Source organism: Aricia agestis, chromosome 19, assembly GCF_905147365.1.
Source record: "Aricia agestis chromosome 19, ilAriAges1.1, whole genome shotgun sequence".
NCBI lineage: Eukaryota > Metazoa > Arthropoda > Insecta > Lepidoptera > Lycaenidae > Aricia > Aricia agestis.
Genome location: NC_056424.1, coordinates 12,638,360 through 12,651,024, shown reverse-complemented (window position 1 = coordinate 12,651,024; position 12,665 = coordinate 12,638,360). Strand labels below are relative to the sequence as shown.

Here is a 12,665-nt window from a genome sequence, read left to right as displayed (position 1 = left end):
TAAGTAACTTTATAATGTGTTAAGTGTAAATTATTTACCCCTATAAGAACCTCATGTCATAACATATCCGACGATTGAAAAATCATTCCAAAAGAAAATGTGTATCTACTTTTCAATCGTCACCTTTTTTTGCCAATTAAAATTTATGATACCTAATTTGAAATACAAATCTATCAAAGTTGCATATTATTTATTTCTTATAGAAACTCAGGTAAAATAACTCGAACGGACTAAACTATCGATAGCAAAATACTATACTATCGATAGTAAAATATACATCACTAGCACACGCACACATTGACAGATCAAAAATGGTCACGCATTTTCGAGTTGTCAGGTGGTCTTTACGACAGTATATATTATGTCTATGGTTACGAGTATATTATCTTTAGTTGCTATTTATCTTAAAGTGCTATCCTTTTCTTATATTATAGTTAAAGACTGTCGTCTTTGGGGGGGGCTATGTATAACTCTGGCTGGTTAGGTTTAAAAATCTATATTTGACTTTGTAAGATATTTTGATGTTGTCAGAAAAATTGTGAATTATTACGAGAATATATCGGTTTGCATCAAGACGTGGTTTTTATCTTTAGTTTTTTATACATTTAGTTTCCAGTTAAACATTGGCATTTGATAAAAGCTTACAGATTTCAGATGTTTTTATTTTAAAAATGTCGTCAATATTATTATCTAAATAAAAATTATTAAAACGTGCGCTAGCTCTACAGACAAATGAGTTGCGGCGGTAGAATGTTTTATAGGGTGGGACATGGAACGGTACGTAATTGCGAAAGTATCTTCTGGGGACATTGAAATTGAATTTAGATAATAGATCTGGAGCATCAATAATGTTGTTCTTAATTTTACTTAAATAAACCAAATCGGAAATGTCTCTGCGATGATATATGGGCAGGAAATGAAATTTATTACATCTTGCCTCATAGTTAGGAAGGTTTAGATGGGACTTAAATTGAAGAAACCTTAGGAAGCGTCTCTGGATTGACTCTATTCTATTTTTATAAATCATGTATCAAAGTATTTACGTGAGACAATATATTTTAAACTTTTTTTTTATTTTTATTTTACCATAAGGTGGATTTTTAACGGTGTATCAGTCAAGTTTGACTTCGTCTGCAATCAATCAATACATTTTAAATTAAGTAGGTGTGATTAGGTAATATTTGATAAGCTCGCTCAACAAATAACAATGGTAATAATTTCTATAGCTGTCCAAGCCACCTACGTAAGCCACGTCTATATAGGGTCTGTATTTAAGAGGATACAACAGCGGCTAGAGAAATGAAAAAAAAGTACGTGTAATATCTATAGCTGTCTCCCTTACCTCAAGCCTATACCGCAGAACGCGATAGAGACAACTGCAGAAAATCCAGAAAATCAACGATTCGTTGTCCCCTGATTCCTTCTCCAAAACTTAACCGATTTAAGTACTTTTTTCATTAAAGATTAAAAAAAGACTTGAGCTGTGTTCCTATGTTTTGCTTTTTTTGTATAATCTAGCCAAATCTGTTTTCTGGACGTTTGAACACAGTGGAAAATCTGGCCATTTTTTTGGGTTTTTGAACGTTCATATCTTATTTAATAATTAAATTATGAAAAAAAAGAAAACATAGGGACATTGTATTAGTAGCCGTAGATATTCAGGAAAAAAATTATAACTCTACTAGCATTATCCAGGGAGGAAACAGGGGACAACGTTTGTATGGAAAAAAGGGCGGTGTGGAATCCTCTTAATTATGGATCAGAATAAGGCAATGCACATGTTGTGTTGGCAATGTTGGTATCCATGATTCGTGGAACCATATTGGAAAACACTGAGATAATTTACGACGAGGGAAATAAATTATTTTTATGCTGGCAGTTGGGCGTTAGGCCTTTGGGCCTGATGGTTACCAAATCTGTACTAGGCTATAAATAGGTAAGTATATTATAAGAAACGCGAAAAGCTACTTCAAAAAACCGCATAATATTTTTAGGTGCGTTATGGTTTTTGAGCACCTTTACCTTTCTAGCATGGGATAGAGCAATAAAAAAATGGTCCACGCCAGTAATCGATAGATTCAGATCCATTAAAATCCTAGGTTAAAGTACTGGGTTCTAATTAGTAATTGGTACAAGCATTAACATAGAAAAGAGTTAAAGGGATCGCAATCACATCGTTAGAGATGCTATCGATCTCATTGATCTCATACATTCTCGATTTCTAACTTCGCTGTCGATAGTCGAAACTATCGCTGAAGCCATTGTATAACGTATTTATGGTCTATGTATTATGACAAGCACTGACATGTTTGTATTAGAAATATGGTATGAAAGTATGTTGAGTTTTGAGGTGAATATAAGATAATAAACAGTCCACGGTGTTTTCTTCAGCCATCCTATCACCATCACATCAAAATGTATGGATTTGGCATGACTTAAGTTAATGAAGAATATCGATTTCTATTATCGAACAGTTATGTCAATTTCCTACAGAATAGAATAGAAAATTCTTTATTTGTACGACTTTAAACTATTAAACTTAAACCACAGAATATATATTAGTAGTATCAACTTAAACTTAAGTAATAGTAATTTTATTTTATTTTTTTATTTTAAAGGTAAAACTCGGCGGCGGGCCTGATGTAAGTCGTGGCTTATGACTATAAGTCGCGACTTACCGAACTGCTCATCAGTGTATGGCCACAGAATAGATAATATGGTATGGCGGGAATAAGTCGCGACTTACCGAACTGCTCATCAGTGTATGGCGGGATGGAGCCCTTGGTGCTGCTGGAGAACTCCTTGTACTCCTTGTGTTTACTGTACGATTTCGTCGCCATCTTTGTTTATGTTACCTGAAACAGTATATTTCTTTGGTTAAACTCGGAACATTGCAGATATATTTTCATTGAGGATCATGGACTATAGAAGAGGAGGGCAGGGTGCTATTTTTGTAGTCACTCGAGCGTCATGGAGACCTAGTAGGTTTTGTACATTTGGTAAAGCTGATAAAAAAATAATAAGAGCGTTTTTTTTATTTTAGCGGTGGGTTCAGAAACTGCAGCCATTTTAAAGTTTTGAAAAAGAAAAATATATATTCAGAAAATCGCTTATTTAGGTAAATTATAAATATATTTTAGACAACAAGGACTAAATCATTTACTTTACAGCAAAATAAAATATCTGCGAAGCTTAGTTAAGAAAATATGAAGCTTTATTTTTTATACTTACTTTAAAATGTCCCTACACGCTTACCTAACCTTTGAATTGTCAGAGCTTTATATGGAAGCTTCTTTGGGGTATACTAAACATCCCCTATATTCTTAATCTGACAGATCCGATGACATTTCAATATTAAAAAAAAAAATTACCCACCACGTGAAAAATCTGATTTCTATACCATGATAATTAGACTACACAAACGTCGGAAGCCTATCCTAGCCAAGCTTAATCTGACACGCTCGAGCTACTCCCGAAATCCCCTCTTCCCCTCCCCAACTACTATAATTTCATCTGGATTCTGGTTATGTCTTTTCGGTACTGCGTGATCTGTTAGCTAGATTTGACATAACGCGACAAAATTATGTAGGTGCGCGATCTGCCCATATATCAACTTCTCTGGTAGAGTACGGTAGTAGACCGTACATAATTATATGTACCATCGAGGAAATTGATTCCTAGACAGTTGACAGACCAAAGTCATTTGGTCGGATCATGTCAATTCATTGTTAATAATTATGATCTGTCGGCTGTGTTTGGCGTAAAACTATGTAGATCCGCCATCTGCCTAGGAATCAACTTTTCTGATAGTACATAATATTCTGCCGTCGATAAAGATTAAGTACTCAGAAAATAGAAAATATGACCAAAACAGAAAAGTGGATTCATAATTTAGATGCATTTAAAATTAAGTATTAAATTAATTATCTAGTTCGTAATATTCAATGTTGTAATCACGGTTGTAATGTGAATTTTTGACAAGGATATACCTAGGTACTTAAGAGGAGTCCACACCGCCCTTTTTTCCATACAAACGTTGTCCCCTGTTTCCTCCCTGGATAATGCCAGTAGAGTTATATTTTTTTTCCTAAATATCTACGGCCACTAATACAATGTCCCTATGTTTTCTTTTTTTTCATAATTTAATTATTAAATAAGATATGAACGTTCAAAAACCCAAAAAAATGGCCAGATTTTCCGCTGTGCAAACGTCCAGAAAACAGATTTGGCTAGATTATACAAAAAAAGCAAAACATAGGAATACAGCTCAAGCCTTTTTTTAATCTTTAATGAAAAAAGTACTTAAATCGGTTAAGTTTTGGAGAAGGAATCAGGGGACAACGAATCGTTGATTTTCTGCAGTTGTCTCTATCGCGTTCTGCGGTATACGCTTGAGGTAAGGGAGACAGCTATAGATATTACACGTACTTTTTTTTCATTTCTCTAGCCCCTGGTGTATCCTCTAAAATGGTTTTATTTTTTCGTTTTTACATTTTGATTCCTGATGTTAAATATTGACGATTATAATTATTCGGACAGGTATTAATCATGATAGAGTATCTGAGCTTTTTATGTAGGTACTAAATGTAACGAATTCATGATAAAGTTTCTGAGCTATTTGCGTAGGTGCTAAAAGTAACGAACTCATGATAGAGTTTCTGAACTTTTTGCTTAGATAATAAAAGGTAACGAACTATTTGAAATTGACAAATTTTGCATTTCAACCCTCATTTTCTATCCACAGGTCCAATTTGAACGTGGAATTTATCTGGATACAAGCAGTAAAGCGTTTGAGAAACCTTTGGCATTAGAAACTCTTTTATTAATCAATGAAATTATAGTCATAAGATCATGCCTGGTTACCTCATCGCGTTGAAAATTGTGTGAATTACCTTACGGTTGCTACTTGCTGTTTACACAAAAATAATCTTTAATTTAACACGTTAGCAGACATTTTTAAATAAAATAAGATAGCACTAGTGTAGAGGCATGATATTTTATCGTTATCGAAAAAGTGCTACGTTCTTTAAATACTCTTTTAACAATTTAAAAACAAAAAAATGCGTTTTTTTGTTTTTAAATTGTCATATTTTCAAAACAATACTTAAGAAGTAGATACTTACAATAAGTAAAAGCTAATAACAAAAAAATCGATAATTACCTAGATGTGAGGTATAAGATTTAAAATTTACTCAATTTATTTAATTCCCATTATTTACTCAAAGTATATAAGTAATTTTGAGTAAATAATGGGTATTAAATAATAAATGTGTATTTGTTTAATAGTGTACGTCAGTAAGTTAAGTTGCAACATACTAATATTACCTATGTTATGGAACATCACTAGAATGTTATTTCAGTCTCAACTCTCAACAAATACTGTAACATTGTTGCACATGTAGCCCACAGATCAAAGTGATGCAAGACACTGGTATCATTTTCTTTAATAATATTATTAATAGTTAACTCCGACATTTAATTAACTCTACTTCTTCTCTTCATAAAAAAACATTTTTTTAAATAATTTTGGTCAATGAAATGACAACCATAATTTAATTTTATTATGGGCAGGAAGATAGAGCTAAATATAGTTAAGTTTGTTTTGGAACAGATTAGGCTATATTTGTCACCGCACGTGCTTATCGTAGACAAAACATAGCCATTAGGTGAACGGAAATATTAATACTTTTGTATTATGAAAGAGGGCTACGTAAGTTATTTTGATTAATCTACTGTTTTTTTAACTTGTTGTAAGCTATTCTATTTGAAAAAATCAATATTTAAAACATAAATAATGTAGTTACGAACATAATATGCAATGACAATTTTGCAGCATAATAGATTTTGCAGTTTCTCGACACCTTATTTACCTCTAAAATTTTATGAGATTCAAACCTTTTATGGTCGACTTAAAGGCCACTCAAGAGGTAAAATAAGTCTGAATATTTTAATAGATAAACACGGAAAACGGTTTTAAATTAAGTATGTGATATTAACCAAAGCAAAAAATATCAATTACCAACAAAGATAATAAATATGTATTAAATGTGCATTAGTCAAGTATTTTGCTTTAATTAATTTTTTGTATGTTTGTCAACGTTCTTTTCTAGTTACGCGTCTAAATGTTAATAACCTGCAGTTTTATCGATTGTCATTATTTATCGATAAAATTAAATAAAAACACAGCCCTTTTTTCAGAGCTTTTGAACGTATGTACTATCGAGGAAATTGATTCCTAGGCAGTTGGCTGACCTATGTTATTTGGTCGGATTTGGGTCGGATCATGTCAATTCAATGCCAATTATTGTGATCTGTCGCCTGGGTTTGATATACCGCGACCAAATTACTTAGGCCCGCCATCTGCTTATGAATCAACTTTCTGATAGTACATTACATAATATTGAGAATATTAATATATTCGATTTTAAAATCTCTACCACTACTAGCACAATGGAGTATAGACATACAGAGTTCTGCTGCTAGAGTCTACTATGCTGCAGGCCTGCAGCCTGCAGCTAGTGTCTCCACCAAAGACCTTTAAATTGGTCTCTACACTCTACAATAATATTTGTCCGGTCATGTCAATGTATGGAATTGACATGACATAACATGACATGACATGACATAAGTCGAATGTCGCTTTATATTATCGAACGCTGTCTATTCCATTCATTTTTGATGGGCGATTCGATATAAGAAGCGATAAGGAAAGGGTCTTCGGTCTTAGATGGGGCTCAGACGATTATCGCTATAATATTATGGTCACATTATGTGGCATTTGTGGTGTGGGTAGTTAGACCATCGAATCGCCATAAAACCTTGGTAATTCGTCATAAAATGCCTTACCAATAAAGGACACAGGCGGGGGCGGGCAGCGGGTACCACTCATTCAAGAATCGCCCACAATCGACAGGAAATACCTCGTGACAAAATTCTAATATTACGGCCGTAATCAGAGTTTTAAAATAAATTAATGTTTATTTAATGAAAAGTTTAACAAAAAATTTAAATAGAGTTTATGTAAAAATCTTCATTTAATTTCTGTCTGAGTGCGGTGGCCGGTTACCAATATATTTTCCTTAGAGTATGACAATAGGAAATATTAGTGTCTAAACACACTCAGGCGCGGTCGCAGCCTTAAATTTTGGGGGGGTCATTTAGTAGTCACTACCCAATTTTTTTTTTATCTGCGCCCTCGGACGGTTCTGGGTTCACCGTTCACAGCAGCTGTCTAAGGTCGGGCGAAGTGGTGGTTATAGCTAGAAATTTCTTTTATTCTTTGGCAAGATTTTGAGATTTTTCAATTTTACCTTAGATTTTGGGGGGGGTCATATCCCCTGTGACACACTAGGCCGAAGTTACGCGGAGTAAATTCCGCATAATTACGCCCGCAATGTCAAACGCATACAATATACGGACGGAACGCGACGAAATAGTGTGTCATCGGTAATTTAAAAAATACTGTATTGCAGGCGGGGGGCAGGAATTTACGCCGCGTAACTTCGGCCTAGTGTGTTTAGACACTTACGCAAAGGGATCTTAATTTGCAAATTTTGCAATATCGTCTTCAAAGTTCAACCTTTTGCACACGATTAACAAAAAATCTGAATACTTGTAGGAGTTCGGTATGATGAAAATTGCTCATCCCACTCTCAGTAAATGCCCTTGCCCTTGACAAACCAACACCTTATTATTATACCCATTTGATTCATTTTCACAGTAAATCCATAACAAACCGCTGAGCCTTGACCGCTATTCGTCTTACAACATGACATCATCGGCTTGTTTTCGTTTATTTTCGCACGCCACCCCTCTCTCTCGCACATACGTCTGTCTCAAGAATAAAGGTTTTAATTTCAAGCCAAAAAAGTGTAAAATAAAATTTGTGGAAGCGCTTTGGAATTATATCTGAGAGATTCCGTCATCGCATCTTTTATATCCTCACTATCTCTTCTAATTCTAACTAATTCTCTACATTTATACAAGTATAATTTTGTTGTAACACTGCATTTAATGTGTAGCTAGTCTCCACATCATATTGTATGTTACGTAGTTTATATCCTCTGAAATTACTAAAGAAATGTCTTGTTTCTTCGGACGTGTAGACATAATGACGGACTAGAAAATAAAGTAAAACAGATTTGTCAGCATAATAATATTTTCTTTCTGTTTTTGTGTAGACAAAACAGATCTCTTCAGTAATATAGAGGCAGCTGGCAATAAACGAAAATCACAACAATATTCTTCTTTGCAATCATAGTCTACACGTGTTTTCGAAATACAATCAAATTAGGATCTGACGCTTCGAAAGAGGGCATCGTTCCTCTCGACAATTAGCAGTCTATTATAGTGCTATTGTACATGACTATTGACTATTTCATTTGCACCTATTGTTCAAAGCAGAATCGAAAGATGAGGATGGTGGATCGAGTGAGCAAAAGCTGAGTAAAATTGCATAGACCCTGAGTTACTGAGTTAAATATTTAACATTTATTAGGTGGACGTAATAAAAGAGAGACAGAATTGACATTTCTCACTACACCGTAGAGTAGAAGATGGAAAATAGAACTCTCGGCTTTCGTTTTACTCTCAAAAATCATCTTTAGAATAATGTAGTCTACAATAAGTCTACAATGGTGTAACACAACTAAGTGATTATACTTTAGTATGATATAAGTCTCCTATATAGAGTTCGCTGTGAAATGTGTTATTCATCTTTGTATGAAAAAATGCATGATTCGCAAAAAAAAACAATTTTTGCTCTTTCAGCACTGCTACTTTCACAGTGAACTCTATACACACCCTAAAGTACATACCCAAAGTATTATCACTTAGTTTTGTTACATCCTGTATAATGTATAGACTAATGTGAATATATCATTATTAATCGTATACACGTAGTAGAGAATGAGTTTTACCAAGGACAGACATATTATTTGTAGACGCTGGAAGTTAACTATTTGTCGTCCTACGAGTTACGACAAATCGGCTGACATCTCGTCGTATGGTGTGATGTAACCTCATGTATATTCAAACATTATATACAAACAAGAGCTAAATGAGGAGGCTATATTTTTTAGTTTAGTTGTAGAGTCGCACAGTAGATTAAATTAAGAAATTTTAAAAAACCCCCGCCAAAACAACTTTAAAAAGTAGTGAAATAATATTTACTGCCTTTAAGTTTAAATAATTCCTAACTTGTGTAAAGTAATATTTTAGTCTATAATTGTTGTCACGGTGTGTCGGGGGACCGCCAAGTAAACTACAACCTACAACCGCCAAGTCGCTGATTACCTATCTCGATTCAGATCGCTGTGAATTGATCCAGTGAAATTAAACATCTACATTAGCGGTCCCCCGACACACCTTGACAACCATTATGGACTAAAATATTACTTTACACAAGTTAGGAATTATTTGAACTTAACCGATTCGTTGCCACCTTCATTTTCACAAATTCTTACCACAGGCCAAGCAGTTTGTTCGATGACGCGCCATAAGCGTCATCGGCCCTGCTAAACGATGACGCCCCACGTGCGGCATTGGCCACTGGTTGTGTTTTTCTTTAGACAAAGAAATTGTAATTACAGTATAATCAATTAGTTTTAACGTGTTTTTTTAACAATCCTTGTATGCCGCGCTTGGCGCGTCATCGGCCTCACTGAATCTTTTTAAATGACGCGCTGGGCGCGGCAGTAGCCACGAATCGGTTAAAGGCAGTAAATATTATTTCATTACTTTTTAAAGTTGTTTTGGCGGGGTTTTTTTTAAATTTCTTAATTTAATTTTATTTTATACTTTTGGTTATAGTGCAGAATAATTCCTATCAACAGAATCATATTCTCATGATTACCATCTATCAATGTCCTTTTCGATGTCCGTTAAAATGAGCCCAAACATGAAACTTCCACTTTGGGTTCATACGAAGCTCGATTCCTATAGAATCCAGGTGATACTGCAGCAGCAGCATGTAAATATTTACTGTTTATACTTTATCTACTTCTTACTGGTTATCGCAATTAAATGAGCCCAAACACGAAACCTCTGCTCTTAGTTGGCGAGGAGTTGAATATCCTATTGATTACCAGGCGATGCTGCAGCACCAGGTCAACTTTCATTATTATGTGTATACGTATATTGTATATTCACAAATATCACGAACTAGAATGAAATATAAAACCCATCAAACGACTACAAGTTGCTAACGGCCTTTCATGAACCAGATAAACCCTGATTGTCCAGGACTGAGCAGGCTGATGATGATGAATTATAGCTAAGAATACTCTCGATCATGTCAGCTTTCAAACAAAAAAAACTAGATCAAAATCGGTCCACCCGTTTGGATGCTACGATGCCACGGACAGATACACACACAGACAAATAGACAGACAGACAGATACGTCAAACTTATAACACCCCTCTTTTTTGTCGGGGGTTAAAAAGCGCAGGAATAAAATACTGGCAGATTTCGAACTTCGAAGAAAGGTATTCTTCATGGTGGCCTCCTAAAGGCTGTAGGCTGTAGGTAGGGCTAATTTAAATTAACTATAAGATATGTTATAAAAATATAAAAGGATAAGCTTAGAGTTTAGACTTTAGACCATTTTTAAGTCGAAAAGGATGATAAGAATCTTATTACTATGTTATATCGTTATATTAAATGAAAGCATGACCATTCCAGTGGTGACATCAGCTGTGAGCTGTCTACGAATTATCTGATACGATATTCAATTGAATAATAGGTCAAGTTCAGTACAGTTTTGCAAACAGAAGATAACTATAAATAATCTTTACATCACCTCATATTATTAATAATTAATTGATAACATGAGATGTCAGGGACCGCCTACCCTGTCATTGCTAGAATGAAGGAAATAGAGTGGATACTTTCATTTTTCGCCTGTTGTGTCTGATTATCCGTCACACTGATCCCAGTGTGACGGATAAAATCTGACACAACAGGCGAAAAATCACACTTTAGAATCGTAGTTTCACATGCCTATGGATATTAAGTTTGGGTCTTTCTTCTCAGACAATCAGATGATCAGCTTGTGCTAACCTAACCTGCTAACCTAACCTAGCTTTTAATCAAACTTAGTATTCTTTGTAGTGACAACACGGAAATCGAATCCACGACCTTTGAAATTTCAATAGCCAAGGTCTAAGACCATGGCGACTTCAATGTGATGTTCCAGAAAATCATTAAAACATGCTCCAAGAACTACACCAAGAGGCAAGAACACATTTAGACAATTGCTTAACAGTCCTAATTACCGATACCAATCGAATAATCTTCTAATGATCAAAGGCAGATCTGATAAGCGAAATTCGAACGAATAATTATCAACCTACATCACCAGGAATAAGATTGGTTTTACAGCATCAGTTCCTTTCGTCATAGCATCTCCTGATGATCTCTAAGCTGTGTCTCAATTCTCAACCGTTTGCCCTAAACATTAGGTTTATTTTGAAATGGCACATAGATTCTATTGTCATCAGTCACACTAGAGACAGGTAGAAGGTCACACCTGGAGATAACACGTAGGACGTGCTCTCAATAGTAATTATGCAATAAACTACTTAGCATATCTTGTAGGTCAAATAATTCTAGTCTGTATTATATTCCCGCGTATGGTTTGACACTAACAACTAATTCAAGCTGGAAGTTGGAACTGCAATATTCGGAATCCAGTCAAACGCTTTGTAAAATTTGTAGTATTGAAAACAGTTATTAATCATCATTCATCAATATCACATCACAATACGCAATCTACTACAGTCTACACAAAAAGCGAACTGCAAAGCTTATTTTAAACTTGGGAAGGGCCAAACCCCTAAAAACGTTAAACACACATGTATTCCTCATAACATGCAGGAACAATGGGCGCCAGAAGTATTTCCGGACCAATACGACCTGCAAAACTTCGAGTTGCGAATAGAAGAGCGAGACGATAGGATTTTCAAAATTTCATCTTCAAGGGAAATATCGGGAAATTGTTCGTATAACATCAAGATTCAGTTCTTGGTTACTCTCGGTAATACAGAGGGAACTATGAATAGTAAGTACATTGGATTTCGCAAGTGGCAGCAGCGAACAGGTACGCCAAGAATACCACGGCGTGGGTGCGGTCGGGCACTTAACTTAGCCCACTAACGCTGGCGCCAAACATCATGAGGACTTTCACTATCGAGTATTGTTTACTTGGAACACTGCACTGAGGTGAAAAAAAAGGTTTCGACCTCTGTAAGCTTGGCAGCCAAAATATGACCGCGGAACCCCGTGGCTTGTAGAGGCTCCGCGAGCGATACATAGATCGTTTTTAGAAATGACATCAGACACATCGACATCGACATGGAGTAAATTCATTTAAAGACAAAACATTTTTGGGGGGTCCATCAAAAATGGGACTTCTAAAAAGGTTTCCGAATTCCGCCACCATTTGGTGGCTCAGCGGTTCTCAAACCCATATACTTATGAGTTTGAAAACCGCTGACCTAAAGTAATGTTTTATACGTGGGAGAGCCATGCTTCGGCACGAATGGGCCGTGACTCGACCGGAGAAATACCGCGTTCTCACAGAAAACCGGCGTGAAACAGCGCTTGCGCTGTGTTTCGCCGAGTGAGTGAGTTTACTGGAGGCCCAATCCCCTACCCTATTCCCTTT

General features: G+C 35.4%; 1 protein-coding gene across 1 annotated transcript in view; it reads right to left on the bottom strand.

The window, feature by feature from the left end:
- LOC121736424 overlaps positions 1-12,665 on the bottom strand; it is a 42,322-nt gene that overhangs the window by 18,331 nt on the left and 11,326 nt on the right. The window contains exon 2 of the mRNA XM_042127608.1: positions 2,747-2,855. Coding sequence (XP_041983542.1) covers positions 2,747-2,840 — 94 coding nt within the window. The 5' untranslated portion in view covers positions 2,841-2,855. The remainder of the gene's footprint in view (positions 1-2,746; positions 2,856-12,665) is intronic.